Genomic DNA, 21,140 nt, shown 5'->3' on the forward strand with positions numbered 1-21,140 from the left:
GCAGACTAAATGACATCAAACAAAGCTGATCCCTACCACACATCAGAATACAACCTCTATCAAAGGCAAGCAGATGAGCAAATTCACCTCTCAGCCATGCACATAATCATTCCTTAAGTCAGAGACCACACAGATTTCCAGGATACAGTAAATTTTTATTCTATTCCATTCCAGGCTGATTATTCTAGAAGTAAAAATAGTTGCTATATTCAAATAAATTTTAAGAGCCTTGATGTGCAACTCTGAAAATATCTTTATGCCTTACACCACAAGGTATGAGTACTGGGAAGACTCCCACCACTGGTTTTAGTCTGAAATTCAAGATCACAGCTCACTCCTTCACTCAAAGGAGAATATTATCCTCCTGCCTTTTCCTCCCATCACTTGTCACCAAGTTGTGCCACTGACTCGTCTTGCTTGACCTGGTCCTCCTGAAGCAATGGAACCACAGCTTATCTAAACCATGAGTCTCCAGCAATACATTTCACTCAGAACTAGAACTTAAAATCCTGCTTGGGGAGAAGCACCAGAGGCAGAAGAACAAAGATACAATGATGCTTGCTGCCTGATTAGTAAGGACAATTTATTTACTGAACAACAAAAAGCCAAGAGGAAAGCATAAGAAGTGGGTATGTAACTTTTATAGAAACACTTTCTTGCTGGTTTTAATGCATTATATGGAAGTTTCAAAACAAAGGGTAGGTGTTTAAATAAGAACACTCCCAGCAACACAATTTCCAAAAACTTAAGTTTAAAAAGAATCCAACCTTTTTCTTCTGTGGTGTTTCATCCAACATGGCCAAAGTTTTAGCAAATTCTTCATCTTCATGCAGCTGTCTCTCCAGCTGAAAGAATAAAACAAATTAAGAAATTTTTAGGTTCATATCTGACAAGTTTTAATTCTACGATAATTTTTTTAGAACTCAAGACAAAAGATTTATCTAAAATAATATACAAATGCAACAGCACATAGCTAGAAAAAGTACATACTACCAAAAGCAAATAAATTTTTTAAAATGCCACTGAAGAATTACCTGGTTCTCCTTGCCCACTACCCCTCCCCTGAAAAAAAAAAGCCTACTTTTCTTGATAGGGTTTGGACTTGTTACACTAAAAACATTTAACTGCATAGGACAAGAAAGTGTGGATAGACAGAAAATCAAGAGAGATGTTCTATTTAAGGAACAGAAATAATGCCCATAAAAATAACTACATGGCTATGTTTGCACATATTTCCAAGAGTTAAATATACAGATGAATTTTATTACACTTATTTGTAGTGTACATGGGAAGTCCATCTTAATTTCTTATGGAAAAACATTTTAAGTTAAACAAACTGCTCTTGAGTAACAAATTTATTGAGATTTCACCTCTGAATCTTCTTCAAGCTGCAGTTGCCTGGCAATGGCCTCATCATCCGTGGTGCTCTCTCTGCTTTGTGAAGGCTGTATTTAAGAACAGAAAACCAACAGTTCAGCTTCTCCAATACTGTGTAAATTGTAATTTAATCTGTATGAGTTCTTTTTTTTATGCCTCCAGAAAAGGACTGGGAATAATAGAGGCAGCATTTTATTCATAGCCTTCTAACATTAACACTATAAAGCAAGGCTGTTTTCAAGAGATTTTACTACTCAAAGCAAACCACGCTGCAATGTAAGTATCTCATTTCTTCAAACAATGCTGAACATCTCTGAAGCTATCCCAGTTGGCCAGCTTGAAAGAGAAAACAACTACAGTGTGAATTTTTCATATCCTCTACACTGCATTTGCTTTGTTATTCCATGAATACATGTGCCACAAAGCCTGGGAAAACGACGTCGCTCCTCTCATCCCTGCCCTCTCCCCCCCTAGCTGTAAGCTATCCCATCAACTACTCATCTCACAAAATTAATTAAGAAAAATCACTTGGGAAAAAGTAATAGAGAAAATCTTTTCGACTTCATGCTACTTCTCAAACATGAAATGCTACTTTAAAATTGCATTTGAGGCCTTGATAGACCTTCACATATCATCAGAATTGAACTCATACTCGAGTGGTTATTAAAAGTAACATGAAGCAGAATAAGTGAACTAGTCATTAAACTGTTAATTTTGATCTATCAGACACATGAGCAGTCTTAAAAAAAAACCCAAACATACTCACTTCTTTCCTTTTACTTGCTACAAGTTTCTTTTCTGATCGTTGGACACTGCTTGTCCCAAAGTAGTCAAGTGCTGAGGTGGGAGTCTGCTTCACTGGAGATAATGGCTTGCTTTTAGCTCGTGGTTTTGCATCCTCCTTTTTCACTGTAGCTGTTCCTGCACAAGTGACTGCTGATGTCCCATTCTCCTTTGGTTTCTGGGAAGTTCTCTCACTGACAAAGTTGTCTTCTTCATCTGAACATGAAGATTATTCATTTACTTCTGGTACATGGAACTTAAATTCTTATAATGGAACTGTCAAGAGAACTATTTAGGCTGATTACATCAACTAATATCTTAAGAAAAAAAATACAGGTATTTAGAGGTTGTTTTAAAAAAAAAGTCTGAGTTGTGTAACACATTGTATTTAACATCTTTAATAGCACAGTTCAAGTCTTAATAGATTGAGTACTGAGATAAAGATGCATAAAATTTATTACTTTTGTTTACACATAACTTGTCATCTAGAAGAAGTTCAAAAAGAATGCCTTCCCTTCTTCTGTATGGTAGATAAGGAGAAAATCTAGGTCACTGATATGTGAACCTTTTCCTTAATGAATGCAATATTAAATTGGACACCACAACTCTACCTTCACATAAAATGTGCAATACAAATCTACATTTATTTTATTACTTTATAGTATTCATTAACAGAGCAGCTAATATAGGCTTGTAGACTTGCATATTCTAAAGAATCTCTCAACATTACATTATGAGCCAGAGGAAAATAGTACAACATTATATTTACAAAGAAGCTTATTCAAGAAGCTTCTTGAATATTTTATTCTTCAAGAATTATTACCAGTTATATGTAAGGTACTGCTGATTGGCTTATGAATCTTTTAGCAGAAACATTTCAACATTACTTTTTCGCTGTTAGTCAGAGAGTCTATGAGGTATTCTACATGCTCAATATTTCAGCACTCAAATACACTCTCCTTTTAGTACAGTCAAAGCCTCAAAGAAATGCAGTCATCTCACAGAACAGACAAATCTGACAGAGGTCAGCATACAAAATATATTTTGCAATTTAAAAGGAGAAAAAAAATGGCATGCAGTTTCATTAAGAAATAGCCCACAGACCACTAAACAAAACCTCAATTTTTCTTTTAAGACTCTTCTATAATAGCCAAGACATGGTCTCCCCAGCGATGAAGAAGGGTTTGATAGCCATTTATTCAATCTGGACCCAAACTCTTCAACCAGTCAACCAACAGAAAACATTACCTAAGACTTCAAAGAGTTTTGTGCCACGGTGTGAAGTTCTACTGGCAGTTACACAAATTAAACCCTATCACTGAAGCATACAAAACCTTCCAAACCCATTACCAAATTATTACATTAATCTGACAGCACACAAGACAAACATCACTGGACAAACTTCTTGATTAGTGATAAAAGCACTTTCTCCATGAAATCTTCTAAAAACTCAAAAGTGTGCAAGAGCTAAGAAGTATACTGCCATAAAACCCCCACAATCGAGACACAGAAAGAATAAAGCACAAAGACTTAAGAGGAACAGAAACAGAGGCTCTCTCATTTACATGCCTCTAACTGAAGTCTGGTTTTAATTTTCTCAAAATAAGAGACCTTTCAGACACTCTCCTCAACGTATCATAAACACAGAACTTCCTTAACATGCATTTTATAACTGAACTTAAATTGACAGTATTTTCACAAAAATGTTCATTTTCCAGTCATCTCCAATTTAACTCCAATTTAAAGATTTTTTAAATACAAAAATTTCTTTTCCTAACCACTTTCCTAACTGTAGACAATGTCATGTCTGCAATCAGTTTTTGTTATATATTAGGCAGAGATAAAGGGAAAACATTATTTTTGCCTTTCCTCCATGGATGGTTGCAACAAGTGTCTTAGGCATGAGCTGGCACTTTCTGCTACTGAACACTTACTAAGCAGAATATAATAAGTACAAAGAGGGAACCTAACTATTCATAGGAGAGAAATTTCAGAGGTAAAGAAAAAAAGCTTTACTATTCTCAACATGATTTACTTTCCTTAGCCAGCAATAAGTCTCTTACTGTCATTAAGCTGAATTTAACACACTATTACATAGTTGGGAGATTTGGACACTACATGCTATAGGCACATAATTTATAATACCTTGAGGTCTGAACAGCAGACTGTTTATGTCAAATGCAGTTTCAGAAATATTTCTGCTTCTTCTAAATCTTTCAGTTTAACAAGAAAATACATTTGAAGAAGGAAACAGAAATCAACAGATGTTGATTTATGTTAATGCAAATGTAATGCATTTATTTGTCTTGGAAAGAAGGCACAAATTCTGTTCTGTCTCCTTGCCCCCAACTTTGCTTAAGCTAAGGACTGTTCCATGCTAGAAAAGAATCTTATCATGACTATTGTTATATCTCCATGCAGTATTGATTTTTATCATTATTCACTCATAATCATTTAAGTAGCAACCCAACAGTAAAACACCCAACAGGATATTGCTTTCTCTCAAGAAGAAAGAAGCAGAGTAAATATAATTAGATTTTAATTAAAAAGGATGTGGAATTGAGTTATTTATAATGCCAGTACTAACTATTACCAATAAGTAAGAGTGCTGCTTTAATTACATCCTTCCTAGAAACTTCAGAGAAGCAACAGGATTAGAAGCATTTATTGACTGCAAGCAGTGGCTGAAGAAGGATAAGAGACTGACAGCACTTGGGAGCAGTGATCTATAGCTATAAATAAAGAAAATGCAGAATGAGAGTATGGAAATGGTCATTGGGAAACAAACCCACCCCTATTCTATTATGTGGGTTTCAAAAGATGCTTTAAGGAACTCTGACTACAGTTTTACCCCAGGTTCAGGAAATTCATAAACTCATCACAAATCCACCTCATTTCTGAGCACTCTCCGTATTTCAAGAACATCAACTTTTTCAGTAAAATCTTAACATTTTTTCCTTGAACCAAACTGCTCACACATGCCTAAGGGCCACAGAAGTAACCAGCAAGGCTAATAAGATGTACATTTTCAGTTCCCTCACAGGCAGGCAACTTCATTTACATCTTTGAAAACATCAGAAGCCATAGTATTGCTGCTCAACTGTTCAGGTCAATGTTTCTTAACATATGATCTGTAAAAGGAGAGAGGCATCATCAAGCATATCAGGAATTTGTGGGAAAACATAAGTGAAAATCTGGATTTCAGCTTATAAAAATTGTAGGTTAATTGTATTCTTATATGAATTGCTAGGTGAATGGTTAAGACAGCCTTACATGAGGGTAGGGACTTCACAAGTAAGGAAGAAGAATCAATTTAACATCAACTAGATTACTTTTCTGATGCAAAGTCTTTGTAGAGAAGAACAAGACTATTTCAAGAACAGTACCTCCTATTTACACTGACATATTTTTGTGTGCTATACCATGAAAAAAGCACTCTGAGCATACAGATTTGGGTTTTTTTCAGGATTAGCTGAGAATTACAAACAAAAGCCAAGCCCATGTATTCTAGTTGAGTTTTCTGGAAACTAAGTACATGTGATAAAAAGAAATACAGTCATGTGATTAATGGAATAGGCAGGCATGGCAACCAGGAGACTGCTTTTAATTAATCTGGATGCAAACACTACAGAAGAAACAGGGACTTAGTACGCCAGGCAATGCACAAGGACAAACTTCCCTAGCAACAAACAACAGTTAAATCCTAGAGGTAAGAACTATTCCAGGACATTAAAGCACATCTGGCTTTCATTTTACATAGTGTTCTAGCAGCAGCACAATTAATAAACTAATGCCTACAGCCCACCTGTAACTGTTTGTTATTTCTCTTCCACTTCCTAGCTTCATCTGCTAATTATAGAGTAACATATGCACTTGTCCATATCATATCCATATCCCTATGCACATATGATCCAGCTGTGCCAAAATTATCAAGGCTGTTTTAAATATTTGTTTAAATTCAGGTAATTTTAAAACATTCAGGTTCAGCAATGACCTCAGCAAGTCTAAAAAGGAAGCAACCTATTGGAGGAAGAGACCACAGCAACAAGCAGCAAAAGAATCACCCTCAGATGGCCTTAAGAACAACATATTTTATTCATCTTCATTTATTATTTCTGTGCTGTCGAGTTCCCCATCTGTAGTGGAACAGAGCAACCAGGTGCCTCTGATCATCAAGAAGTGGGTGTGAGCCGCTATCAACTCCACCTGTGCCCAGTCAGGGCAGGGCCCCTATGGAGCATGTGCAAGACCAAGGGGCCAATAAATAGTGAGGCTCACACCCACCGAGGCAGCTCATTCTAGAGCTAGCTGAGAGAGCAGCTGGTTGCTTCCTTAGCAGCAGACCGTCTTTGCTAGTTCCACACTGTGGGCAATAGACTCAGATCACATCCTACGAGTCTATATCACTGTATCAACGCGTCGATCCCGGACAAGAGACTCTTTTCTGGCTACACCCATCAGTATAGAACATAATTCCATAATTCCCATTTCTTATTCTGTTTAACATGCAAAATCAGGCAGAGAACCTCCTACTAGGATGTTGCAAGACCAAATTCAAAGATAAGCAGAGCATCTACAGGTTCCAAATAACTCATTATGATAAAAGTATGTTAAATTCTTAATTGCAGACTACTACTAAGGATTTCTACATAGAGCTAAACAACTATATATCCCAGGCAAAAGCACTAAATCTACATTTCTTGTATAAAATTACAATATGCTGGAAATTGTTCCGTTTCAATGGCAACACACCTGCACAAGTACTGAAAACAGCTCCTGTCTTAAAGAACGTGCAGCCCAGAGCAGCAAGTGTTTGTACAAAAAGTAGTTATATCAGGTTTTGATTATTTTAAATCAGCAGTCAATACTCAGCAGTCCCAGAACTTAGCAGGCTTCAGTTTTGTATTCATCTTTTGCTAAAGTAAATCTTTAAGAACATTATCTTGAAGACAATCACTGTTTCTCAAGAAAAGAAAAAAAAAAAACCACCAAGAAAATCCCACAAACCAGCTAACCAGTCTATTCAAACTCAAACCCTGTGACCCATCCCCCAAAAAAAACAGATGTTATGTATAACTAGCAAATTGCATTTTTTTCTACCTTCTTCCTCATTTAGAAACACAGTAGTTGCAACCTACATTTCAAAAAACGTTCCGTACAGTCATTTAGATTTTTAATGTCCTTTCTCAACAATCTTAATTGATTTTAGATGTACTACAAACATGCACTTTAGACCACAACTGCGAGCACTTTGCTTGTATCGACAAGTCAAGGTTCCAATCTGTTAAAAATACGTAAAGCCTACCAGAACCATTCCAGCTTTACTGCCCTGAAATCAATTTACATGTGGATTTTCCAGTTATCAAAGATAAATTCAAGCAGTTGCCTCTGTCATGTTTTTCACTTTAAGAGGAAAAGGTGCAGGGATCCAAAACCGCAACGTAGGAACTGCCATATCTAATTGTAATTATACACTTTAGTACCAAACTACATTATGTCTTCTAATACTCTTCTTTTCCAGTACATTCCAAATGAAATTATTAGTCAAACATGTACAGTTATCTTTTAGAACCAACTTTAAAAATAAGTTTGGGATCATTAAAATATAAGAAGGCTGAATATATTTAAATTGAAATTAATTACTTTTATCTGCAAAACCACTAATTATAGCAACTCCTTCCAAATGAAATATACTTGGCATATCAAGTGCTGCATGTATGCAACTGCCAAACATTAACTCTTTCCAGTTTATTCCAGAGTTTTATTCCCTTGAACTGATTACTTTCATCACAGTAGCAGTTTTATCATTTCACAAAAGCAGTTTTGAAGCCTCAACACACAATGGAACTCCACGTTCTCGTTTAGTTGCCTAAAGTTACCTGCATGATAGGAATATTCAGTGGCAAAAAATTAATAATTAAGACACAGGAAAAAAGTAACTTGGCAAAAATCCAGGCAAGTATAAGTACATTCATTTTTTCCAGCTGCAGCTTAGGCAGCTCAGCTTACTGAGCCACTCAGGAGAGGATGTTCTGATCTAAATTAATCTAGGGAAAAAAAAAAGAAAAAAAAAACACACAAGAGAGTAGTGTCTTACTAACTAATGCAGCAGATTAACTGAGTCAAGACCACTTACTGAAGAGTCTCAGTAAGCGGAGCTGAAAGTCTGAAAGGGAGAAAGATGATCTTCAGCAACTAAAAAGGAATAAGCAGAGGAGAGCAGAAATATCATCTTCAAACTACAGCCTGCAGAGCCATTTTTCTGAAGAATGAATTTGCCAAGTGACTCCAAGACATTCCATTCATGTTCAAGATGATTTATTTAGAACACAACAATTAGTACCAACTATGATAAAAATTTCAGAGAACCTTTGAATTATAAATGAAACAAGGCTGATACAACAAAAACCAAACAATTTTTGATAAATTAAAAGACTAAAACAGATGTAAATTTAATTCAGAAGAGAAAAGCTGGAGTGGTTCTGGTGGTCTTTCACTTTTTTTAACAGCATAGAATCTTTTTATTTTGCTTCAGGGTTAGTCAGGGGGAATTAACTTCATTTTGCTTATAAAAAACAATTTACTGTGGTCTAAAAAAAACAGGTTCTGTTGTTTCCTTAACACACCACTTTCATGTTAAATCTCACTTTAGTGTGAGTTAATGGGACTGGGAAATCTATGCGAGTCACTATTTTCATAAAGTTCTACTCCAAAAATTACTAAGAAGTACCTCTGTCTTATGATCCTCGGTCCTACCTTAAAAATGCACTGTCTTATGTAGGACACACAGTATAGAAGAAAAAAATATTTATACTTACAAGACTAAAAACATTAAAAACTGGTTAAGATTAAATTAAAGATTAATCTACCTAATCTTCAACAGGAAATGCTGGAGATGAAAAACAGGCATTACTTAATTGAAAAGAAATAGGCTGTTCCCCACACCATGATTTCCAGTCCTGCTATAGATACACTCTATTTTAACAACACTCACTCATAAATACCTTTTATATTATCCTCTGCAACACTACTACCTATTTTTCATAGGATTTCTACCAGAATCTATACTCATTCCTCTAAGTGCATTTTAAATCAAACTCCCTTCAGGTTCAACTCAATGGTTTCAACTGACTTTGCAGAAAACACTTCAGAGGAAAGGTGGTACACAGCCCACTATTTATCACCTTTACCTGTTTTCATCTAAGTATATATACAAGTATACACAATGCAAGCATTGCCCAGGCACTAGCAGTGACAATTTTTCACTTCCCTGTGAAAGGTTTCAATCTAAGACAGGCTTACTCAACAATCTGCTGCTCATTTGAAAAACTGACTGGCTTTTTTTTTTTCAGTAGCATTAGCTCCCGATTTTTTTTGCTGTGGGTTTTAGAGAGTTTGTTTCCTTAACTCCTCCCCTTCAATATTCTCTTTTAATATAGAGCCTATACTCTACAAACACATTCACAAGCTTTTCTTCTTGTTCTGTCTTCTAAGGTCTCAAGGAACAGCTTTCCAGTAATCTGAAATCCTTACAGTTTCTACCACTTTGATTTGTCTAGATTTAAACCATTCACCCTACAACTAAAACAAGGCTTTTCTATAAAAAGTTATATTTTGCAATACTCAAGGGACTAAGGCAATTGGTACATATGTATAATCACATGTAGATTACATGACTACATGATGTATATAAAAGGTATTCACTAGAAGTGAAGTCACAATTCCTGCCAAATAATCACCTCTGATGAAACCAGATTACAAATAAATTACAATAACAGGTCATCTTGTACAAACAAAGCTCAAGGCTCCACACTTCATTAAGCAGTCAAACAAAGTGTTATTTTACAAGTACAACAAACATTTGGATTTTTTCCCAATCCACTTAAGACTGTTCTACAAACCAAAAAAAGGCTCTTTTTTCCCTTAGTACCTGCCAGACTAACTTCATTTCTTTAGCCATCATTAAGCTAAACACTTATTTAAATAAATTTGTTTCAATAATTTCAAAGTATAATTCTTACAGAATTACAAAAAGCAACTATTCTTGATTTTTTTGCCTTTAAAAAAAGGCAACTTCACAAACTGATAAAAAAAAGAAGTAATGCAATAACCTCATCAGTACACTCTCACAGAAACCTAAAAGTTAATTGCCCCAACAATTTTCAAGAAAGCTGTATCCCATGTAGTTGTGTAGAAGAGCTGCCAAAAATTCAAGCAACAACAGGAAGAAAATTTCAAATTAATATGGAAAATAGGTTGAGGCAATTAACTACCAAGCTTCTCCTGACGGCTCAATGCAAAAAGGCTCTTTCAAACACACACTGCCAGGGACAGAGCCCTTGAGCATGAGATTCTGACTCTGGAGTCCAACATGCATATTCTTCATTTAAATTTGCAGCTACATTAGGCTAGAAGCAAGAGAGAGGCAAATGCCTACAAAGTTCATTAGGATTTTTCCTATCTACTATTTCTAGATTGCTATTCTTGTAAAACACATTTATCTCAAGCCAATAGTTGTACCAGTAACACTAAAACATACCCAACTTGACAGCTCCATTAAACTGAAGAAACAATTTATACAGATTAAACAAATTTCACATCTCAAGCCTCAAGGTTATAAAGGCATTGTTTTAGTCACAGACTATTGAATCAAACTTCTGTGTACTTAACACTGTCTCAGTAAGAGTAACCTTGAGCTGTGGTTTTCAGGAATTTCACTAATTCCTTGACTAGTGTTCCCATGGTACCCCTATGCAGAAAAACTATTACCACCTTGAATTGCACAATGAACCCAAACCCGTACAGCTTATTCCTCAGGAATTTGATCATTTAACTGCCCTACGGTCAATGCTATTTGAGATCCTTTTAATTAGGAAAAAATTGTTGTTAAAAACTGTGGAGGGAAACAAACTTTTGATTGAAAAGAAATAAGATGGATAGTGGTCAGGTACTTTGGAAAATTGAGCTTACTTGAACAAATGACATAGTACAGCTAAATGCCATGTCAAATACCTAGAACAATAAGCACAATTCTTCTGAGATGCAATGATTCTGAAAATAGACTGAGAATCTATGCAATACTCCTAAGCAAGTGTTAGCTCCTAAAATTAGATGCCTATTTAAACCAGCCTAAGCCACTACCCAGCATCACCTCAGCTTCATCCTGCTCCTGACTTCACAATACTTGAGGCTAAACTTCTGTCATGTTTTTCAAGGACAACATAAGTCTTCCTCAAGGTAAGATTTCATGGTCATATTGAAGAGTGATCAACCCAATAATCTAGCCCATTTGTAAAATAAATCCACCCCACTACAGCTTGAAACAGAGAGATACACTTCTTCCATTACCTGTCTCTGAAATATAAACAACAGGATCCTGCTTTAGAACTTTACCAAGTTTTGAAGCAGCTGGTTTTTTCTCAGGTAGCTTCTTGGGTTTTTTCACTGACTGCACTTCCTCTTCTGAATCTGTATTTTGACCACACAGAAACATACACAGGCTTTAAGTAACAGATCACATTATCACACAGCATTAGTTAACATGTTCACATACATCCAACTGACTGAGAAAAAGATACTATATGATAAATCAGAGCAAAGCTTCATTTTCCTCCATTAGCTAATGGCCTAGACATCATTTAATATTCCAGCATATAAATGACTAAAAGAAAATTTGGTGAAAACTCTGTCTAGACAGTGGATTTTGTTTACATAAAAAATATTTTGTTCTTTATTCCAAGAACTGCTATGCCTGCACGAAAAGTTTTCCAAAAAGGAAACTTTTTTGCAAACAAAGAGTACCACAGCAAATTATTTAAAAAAACCCAAAACAACTAAGAAAATACTAAACAAGAAACCCCACAACAACAAAATTTAACATAGCTTAATTAGCCAAATTAAGCTTATATGGTTTTATATTATGCTGGCGTATTCCAAAACACCTATATCAAAAGCTAACAGGCTAAAATAGATCACTGAGGTTGTACACTGATTTTTCAGAACCAACCATTCTTCATATCCCAAAAGCTATCAAAATGACAAAGCCAAACCTCTGTGGATTATGTAACCCTACATCCAAATGAGTAAGCAGGACAAACTGAAACTGTGGTAACTAACAAGTCTGAGGGGGCTGCACTTCAGAGCTCACCTTTTTCCACTATCATCACCAATATATATTGTAAAGAAAACCAAACACCCACATCCCCACACTTTCCCTCATAAATGCACAGTTTTCCATCTTCAGAACTGAAAGCAGGATTTCTCTGCCTCTTCTACTACTAACAGCCTAGAATTTGCAAAACCTCCAGATGATACCAGTACTTTAAAGGTAGCAGCTGAGCTTAATTGCTTTTCTGCTGACTTTTAATGCAGAAATATTTCTACTGCTACTCCTCACTGCTAATTGTTTATAAAACAGCTTATGAAGATTTGAACAAATTTCCTATGCATATTATTCTGACAGATGTGCAATCATTTTTTCTACAACAGAAGCAATCTTTTAAGTTGTAAAAAAGATCTCTTCTAAAAATTCAAGCTGAAGCTTTCAGTAGGAGTCATAAACTGTAGAAACCACTGCAATCTTCAGTTCCACAACAATTATTCAAGATTAAAATTACAATTACAGTGGGTTTAATTGACATAAAAGCTCAGCAAGACTGAATTATAAATTTCAAGCTTTTAAATTAAATGGGACTTGTTTTTGTTGGGAGGAGGTGTTTTTGTTGTTTGGATGTTGGGGTTTTTTCCCAGATGCAAGTGGTATAAAAGGGATTTCCTTTATTATAACATTCCAGAGAGTATTTTTGAATGCAATAGCAGTTACATTGTATGTTCCATACTGTATATTATAACTATGGGATGAACATTTACTAGATTTCAGAGAAAGACACATGTGGAAACACAGATTTGCCTTTTAAAACAATCACTTACATTGTTTTATGTTCAAACAATACAGAAATGTGAAATTGTAGCAAATTATTAGCCTCTTGTACCCAGCAAAGGATGTTACTTATTCCCAACAGAATGGGAAACCTAAAAATCCCACTAATTTATACATATTTTAATAACAAGAATCCTGCGTTTTTTGCAGAATTTATTATCTGGGCTTGGCTTTTGAGGTTTGGGGGCTTTTTGTGGCTTTGTTTTTTGGTTTAACAGGTATTTTTTAAAGTTACTTTGCATCATATATTACATGCATGGCATACACTGCACTCCTTATCAAATGCATTTAGCTATCAAGCAATAATTACTGTGAAAAATACTTTTAATGCATTTACTAAAAGAAACCAACCATAGCTTTCTTTCATATGTACCATTTACCTAATTGACTTTGAAAGACGATGCAAAAGATACAAAGGAGTATTGTAAACACTACCTGAATCATAGATTATTCTTTTTTTCTTGCTTGTTCGTTTTGGTTTGTAATCATCATCTTCAACGGGTGAACTATTCACCTAAGAGTAACAGTCCATTAGTTCAACCAGGAAACAGCTTCACTCAGTTACACATTCAAATTTACAAGTTCCAAACAAACTCTAACAGATACTATTTTACCCAGTATGACATTTACAAACAGCCTTGTGCTGACTCAGGAAAGTGCAGGGAAAAATAAGGAAGAAACTGCAGCAATAAAGCTAAACATGCTCCAAACAAACCACAAACAATTAAGTGAGGATAAATATTTGAGTTTATTACCAACTACAGTAAATCAACAGATTTTCAAGCACTGCCAGCTTTCCATCAAAAAAGAAACTGCATGGTCCCACCAGAAACAGAGGTTGTACAGGCTAACAATTTCACAGTAAAACACAACACTAACCTTAGTCTCCTTTTCCCTTTTCTTCCCACTTGAAGGTCCTTCACCATTTTTAATTTTTTCACTCTTTTTCACAGTCTCACATTCTTGTCGCTTTCCAGGATGAACAACACCAAAAAACCTTCGGATATCCTAGTAAAAGGGAAAACGTATGAATTTTTAAATACAGATAACACTTTTCACACTACAAAACAGCAACTCATTTAAGTTATCAACTTAAAAATTATCAACTCAGCTATAAAGCAGCATCCAAAGTAGGAAAACAGAAAAGCACCAAGGGCCATGAAGCAGCAAGACATACTGCATTCTTGACTTTCTCAGATGCTTAGGACAGTAAGTCTCCTCTCACTACAAAAATTAAATAGTAGGAAACATATTAAAATTTAAATAGAAATGGCTTGATAGGAAGCGCTCTAAAAAGTCTATTTTGTAACCATATTATCTGACCACAGTACAACTGCAAAATCTAAACATATAAAATAATCAGATGATGCTTCAGTTTCAAAAAAGCACACAAACTCAAATCTGATTTCTTTAAAAAAAAAAACCTAGTATTTCAGCTTTTTAAAATTAAAAAAACTTTAAAAATCAAGAAAACATGTACCTGTTTAGTATCACTACCTCCAGGGGCAGCAGCCATTTTAGAGAGAACAAAAAAGTATCTCGTTTGTCCTAAATATACAGCAGGTAAAGGGTGTGGGTCAGGACAACATTCTATCCAGGTGGCAGCTATTCCCCATCATAGAGTTCAGCTGAGGAGTTTTTCATTTTTAAAGGGAACTACAACTAAAGATGCAAATTCTTAAGTAATCTTCATAAAAGTCCAATTGACAAGGAAGGGTGTTTCAGGCTCCTTTGGCAGTTTCCTGGCAGTTTGTATTTGGATTATCAGAGAGGGTTTAAAATCAAATCGAATTACAATACTTTAAAAATCAATTAAAAAATCAAATTACAATAAAGTATCTAATTTGTAAGCATACACAAAATGTGGTACGTATAAAGATTTATTTAGTACTTTTGGGTTAAAACAATGTTGTAGAATCAGGAATGTTGTTTCCTGAAAAATTTAGATTCTTTTATTTACCTGAATATAATCACATGGATTCAGCAAACAGACAACAGTAGACCAGGAAGCAAGCTTATTCAGTGAGACTTAAATAATTTCCATCTATGGAAGTTAAGCCTTGAGGCATAAATTTTCAAGACTCTACTATTTTACAGGTACTCCTACAATATAAATGCAGGATTACATAAACTCTGAAATTTTGACTGTGGACATCTATAGGTAACAGGTTTGAAAAAAGTATCTACTTAAAATACTGTAAAAAGTAGATTCATGGACTTAATCATTCAGTCATTATTACTGACCTCTTTAAAGAGGTAAGGTAATTAAGACTTAAGGCTACTATATTTTATAATGCAAGCCATATTTCATTAGATTAACAGTTCAAAAGAATTTGTCTTATTCAATGCAGCATCTTCTATGCAGCATCTACTTCAGAAAGCACCTTGCACACACAGATACTATTTTTGCTTTGAAAATACTGTGGTGATACTGCAGGTACCTATTCCAAAACTGCCTCCTAAAGTTAACTCCTTCTATTCCTTTCACACAAACTGCACTTCAGTCCTCAAGAAACAGCATCTTTTTCTCTTTCTTTTATTGTTACATGTTTTTATTTAAGGAGTTTTTCAGAAAATTCTGTGATTATCAGCATAAAAGTCAAGTAGAGGTTTCAGAACAGAAGTTTGTACTAGGGTAATAAACTTTAATTTCCCATACTGACAATCTACTTTTGAGTGACTAACCTACTAGTGCCCTAACCTACAGAGGAAAACTGGCATCTATGTACAGTCTTTTAAGTTATAAATTCTTGGACCTTTAGCCATACCGCTCTTCAGAACAGGTATCCACTGCTGGACTGTAACAGAGGGTGCATTTAGAATTGCTTGGGAGAAAAGTCTGCCACAGTGCCACAACAAAACTGTATTTCCATGAAGCTCCTATCCAAGACTCATGAGACAGATTTTTGGTGCCATTTAGTAAGAGATGAAAGATAAAGCCTTAATTCCTTACATAACTAATTGCAGAATGAAACAATGTAAGTAGCTCTGAGACTGATTCCCATCAGACAAGTTTGTCGACTACTTCTGAATAATTATATAAGCTTATGCCCCAGTTAGGATCACTTGCCTCCAGTCTGGGTTTATCTATTTAACAAACTCTGATGGATCATTTCACTAGTATGTAATACCATACACACATATGAGTTTTCCCCAGGTGGAAAAACTTCAGCTTTTATTTGTGCTCATTCAAATGAGGAAAGGCATGCACCAATGTAATTGCTGAGCTTCCTTCTGGGACATTCTCCCCCAAAATAAAGGAGTCATCAGCCTTCTGTATCCTGCAGATACATTCATCAGCAGGGCTGCCCCAGCTGGTCCCCTTGTCCAGAAGGCCAAAAGTAACAGGGCAAGACACTATTAATATGGCACCCCACTGGTGCTTCAGCAGCAGCAACAAAACATGTAACTTTAAGCAGTTCCATCTAAGTAAGAGATGGGACTGATAAGAATTTCCAATCACTCTCACTGAATTAGGGGGTAATTGATACACAGAAACTGAACAGCCTAAAAAGCTGTGTTAAGGTGCACTGGTTCCTGCTGAACCATCTCAGCAACTGCATGATCTCAGAGATGGCTGTGCCATCCAGTTCTTGCCAATTCTGACTACCATTTCAAATCCTCCTCATGTTATGCAGTAACATGAGCGATTACTCATGTCAGGTTTTCTCTTCAAAGATTTTGATCTATTTTACTGAGGAAAACAACACAAACAGAAGCTGAAACCTATTTGTTAGGTAGTACAAAAGACTAGTGTATTAGATGAGTCTGTTAGGATGACTTTTAAGACTTTAATAAATACCCAACTCAAAAAAGTCAGGTATAAAATCATAAATACACCATGCTGATTATTTTCTGCATTTCAAAAGCATCCTAAAACAAAAATAAATTACTCCAACAGTTTGATGATAGTACCATCTCAACCTAACCATAATAGACACTGGTTTTAGAAGACTAGTGTCCACTAATGTAAATGTACTTTAAAAAATGTAAATGTTTACAGTCTACCTAATTCAGTGCAAGTTCTGTGCATACACCAGTTCTGGTAGCTGGTGTGTCCAGAAGAATTGCACTAACTGAAATAAAACATAGTATTACTTCAGTGAAGACTGTAATACTTGCTTGGATAAACTTAATGTTTACTTATAGTGGTAAGTGCAGCAAAGGTACTACACAGTACTTTTTGAGCAGTATCACAGTCCTAAGTACACACCAGCTGATGCTACAGCTCTGGCCATAAGAATATCTCTCTCAGCTAGAGACAACTCAAGTAGCCACTACTCACAGTTACTCACTCTCAGCTGTACCAGTACAGCTCTCACCAGTACAGCTCTCTGCTTGGGAACTGGGTCAGGCCACTGATCCAGTAACAAGTCTCTTCTCAGACAAATCATTTCATTGTGTAACTCTAAGCAGGTCACTTCAGTACAGCTGAGATGTTGTAGAACCAACCCAACAGGGATTACTTATATCCAGCACTACATGGTAAAAGACTGTTTGCAAGGTATGATGTTAATTTCCAATATGCTTGTCCTGTAACTGCACACACAGAACAGGCTGAATAGTTAACAACACCACTGTACTTTTGTCTGTGTCGTTGCAGCAGGGATAGTTGTACAGTCTCTTCAGAGGGTATGAGCTGAAGCAACTCAAACTCTTCTCCAAACAGTGGTTGTCTTCCTCCCTCCTAGGAAAATGCCAGATACTGGAGATGTATAACTTTCAGAAGACTACATAAAAGGAGAAACTCTTCAACCCAGGAAGGTGTGACAGGAAGAAGCAAATCTTCCACTAACATCAGTTTTCTAAAGAGGTGATGGCAGGGGAACAGGAGCTGCAGACCTCATCCTCTTATATAAATTTAAAGTCATCAGCCACCCTAATGATTTATGAAAATATTAGTTAATCATTTCAGCATTCTTAAGTGCTGGCAGACCTCTGCCAGTACAGTGAAAGACTCAGACTGTACTGCTGAGCATCAATGTTTAAACTCTATGGAGAGTCCAAAATTGCACTCAAACCTAACTAGTTTTGAAAGGCATTTGTAAGCCACAAAAACATGTGCACAGAGACTCCATTTGACTAGAAGCAAACTTATCTGAGCCAGGAATGAAGGGTGGATGCCATCTTATATACAGACTGCAAAAGTGAGCATCCCTCTGCATAGTACATGGCCAAACATTTGTATATTTATATTTACAGAATATAATTATATATACAAACTCTTTACACCCTCTTGAGAGTTCTATCCTTTACAAACAAGTGTCTATTTCTAAATTTTCAAGTTCTTTTTTTCCCCAACTGAATTGTCCTCCTGAAAATAGTGCACACCATCCATTTCAGAAGCAGAAACGGCTTCGTGTATGCTCTTACTGAAATTAAAAGACGAGTTAAAACTTGGGCAGACTGTGTTTAGAGATAAAACAACCTATCCGCCTTTCTCCGCACCTCCGGAGCAACCCCACGGCCCGATTCACCACGCGGGTTCAGGAGGGTGAGGGGGTTGATGGAGAGGCTCAGACGCTTCTGCACCGGGACAAGGGTAAAATCGCGGACATGCCATAGGACAGGAGTTTATTTTCCCGGCACGGGTGCGGAGCGGGGCCGCGGCCCCTCAGGGCGGGAGCGGCGGGAAGCGTGGGAGCACCCGGCAGGCGCAGAAGGGCGGGCGGGCGGCCGGCCTCTCTTCAGCCGCCTCCCCGCCTCTCCCTTCCGCACAGAGCTCCGCGGCAGCTCAGGGCCCCCGCTCCCGGAGGTCAGAGCTCCGTCTCGGCTCCGCTCAGCCCGCGCCGGGCTACAACGGCCCCACCGCCCGCGGGGCTGCAGCCAGAGGCCGCGTCAGGCGGCCCATCCGACCACGGGACACTGCGCAACGACCCCTTCCCTCCCCTACCCGGGGGGGAACCGCGGACGGGGTTTGGCGGCCCCACGTCTCCCCGGTGCGGCGGGCTCACCATGCTGCCGGCTGCGGGTCACCTCGCTACCGGGACGCCTCCGTCCCCATGCCGCCCGCCCCGCAGCCTTCGCGCCAACTCCCGCAGCCCGGCGCGTGGCGCTGCCGTCACAGCCGCGACGGGCGGGGCCGGAACTCCCTGCGAACCAGGCCCGGTACCGGTACTGGTACCGCTCCCTTGGACCTGGGCTGGGGGCATGGGCGACGAGTGAGGAGCCTGGCTTGTCAGGAAAGGGAATGGGAGCAACATGAGTCGGGTTCGAGGCGGTGCGGGTCCCCAAGGGGCAGCTGTGTGTCCGGTCTGAGAGCTGGCGGAGTTGGGGGGAGGTTTAACGAACAAGGGAACAGGACGGGCACCCTGAGATTTGTCGGGTTTTACTGCACTGGGGCATCCTGAATACCTGGAGAGCTAATAACGCAGCGCAGACACCGTCAGGCAGGTCTGACCCGGTACAGGAAGGAATTCCCTGTTAATAAACATACGCTGATCCCTTCCCTCTTCTTTCCGGGTTGTGCAGGAAGTGTCAGGCTTGGATTCCTCTGTGGTGGTTTCTACCGTGCATTAAAGCTTGGGAGAGATCGGAGTCGACATCTGAGGAGTCCAAGAGAAAATAAAAGTTGCACTCTGTCTTCACTCACTCGTTGAATTTCCAATCAGTTTCTCATTAAATCTTATTTTTTTTCCACTCTACTCGCCAAACACTAGGAGGGAATAAACTTGGGCAAACCGAATAAAGCAATAATTACCTTTCAATACCCTTCAGTAATTACCTGTCTGATGTTTGGATTCTGCCAGGCTGCTGACTCACCAATGATTGATTGCTAATCTTAGAGAAGAATGGAGAGGCCAAAGAGAATTTCTGACATCAAGGATTTTATCACTTATAAAAAGCCCCTCAAAACTACAAACTCAATTTGTGCTTTTCTGATAGTGCAATTTCCAGTGCTGTCATTTCTATATGTCTGTATTCATTTAATTTTCTTTCTTTGCTTTTTCCAAGAATAAGAGATTGTCTTGGTGGCATGGTCAAACTTCAGCAAAAATAATTACATAGCAATAAAAGTCAGATCTTTTAGTCTGATCTGAGAAAACATGAACACTAGTGATACCTATTAACCATTCCTGTTTAATTCTTTAAATTGGACATTTATCAGTGGTAACACCCTATTTGTGTAGAACTTTTTTTTATGAACACACATGGTCAGGTGGAGTCTCCTACAACATTAGCAGAGCTCGTGGGTTTGGATTTCTGTGAAAGAAACACACGACAGAGCAAGCCAGTGACTGACAACCCACAGCTTTTTCCACCTGTTTTGCAAGGTATTCCATATGGACTGAACTGTAATGTCTATGCAAGCAAAACTGCAATCTCTTTTAAAAACATCTGTGGTGATCTGTTTTATTTACATATTTGATTCTCATTATGTAATTTTTAAAGCTGTGCCTACTCCTGATAGCAGAACTAATGAGTAGTTACAATGGCTGACGTGTAGCCAGACAAACTGTTTAAATAATGCTAAAACAATTATTGCAGGTGGTTATCTCTATTTGTAGCTGATAAAGCTACCTAGAATAACATCCAGCAGAGCAGTATCTGCTTGGGGGCTTGTGACACGTTTCTTGGAAGGTAAAAGTTTAACCCTTATGAAGAGATCAGACTTGATACCCACAGTGGCTATGGAAGGGAGACAAGAGGATACCTCCTGCTTCTACACACGTGGCTATGAAATCCCTGGAAGTAAGAAAAACCTTGATCTGCCACAGGGAACAAAGCTGACTACTCTGTGTTATGATGTGCTTTGCAAGATAAAACAAAGGCAATACCCCTGTTGAGTCTATAATTGATCATGGGTAGTGTTTTAAAGGTCTATTACACAACTAAAAGTACAACTTTTTAAAAATTTGCTGAAGTACACTCCATATCATCACTCTATTTACAACTGATATTACTAATAATAAAAAATCAGACTAGTTTTCTAATTTTTTGAAAATCACAGACTATTTGGCATTTTATGTTTTTTCCAAAGTACGTGAAAAAAGTGAGATACAAACTCTCAAAACAGTTTTCTTTCCTTCTAGAACAATAC

The 21,140-nt window shown here is 37.4% G+C and overlaps 1 protein-coding gene across 3 annotated transcripts in view; it reads right to left on the bottom strand.

The window, feature by feature from the left end:
* The window catches only part of RFC1 (replication factor C subunit 1), a 37,268-nt gene extending 18,126 nt beyond the window's left edge, over positions 1-19,142 (bottom strand). For 2 of the 3 annotated variants that reach the window (XM_008491892.2, XM_030449649.1), the window contains exons 1-7: positions 19,054-19,142; positions 13,979-14,107; positions 13,535-13,613; positions 11,509-11,628; positions 2,144-2,376; positions 1,371-1,445; positions 768-845 (exon numbers count right to left, since the gene is read on the bottom strand). In XM_008491892.2, the coding sequence (XP_008490114.2) occupies positions 768-845; positions 1,371-1,445; positions 2,144-2,376; positions 11,509-11,628; positions 13,535-13,613; positions 13,979-14,107; positions 19,054-19,056 (717 nt within the window). In that variant the 5' untranslated portion in view covers positions 19,057-19,142. The remainder of the gene's footprint in view (positions 1-767; positions 846-1,370; positions 1,446-2,143; positions 2,377-11,508; positions 11,629-13,534; positions 13,614-13,978; positions 14,108-19,053) is intronic. The other variant, XM_030449648.1, reaches the window with a different exon arrangement.
* Between the last annotated feature and the right edge of the window lie 1,998 nt (positions 19,143-21,140).

The sequence above is a fragment of the Calypte anna genome, chromosome 4A (genome assembly GCF_003957555.1).
Source record: "Calypte anna isolate BGI_N300 chromosome 4A, bCalAnn1_v1.p, whole genome shotgun sequence".
NCBI lineage: Eukaryota > Metazoa > Chordata > Aves > Apodiformes > Trochilidae > Calypte > Calypte anna.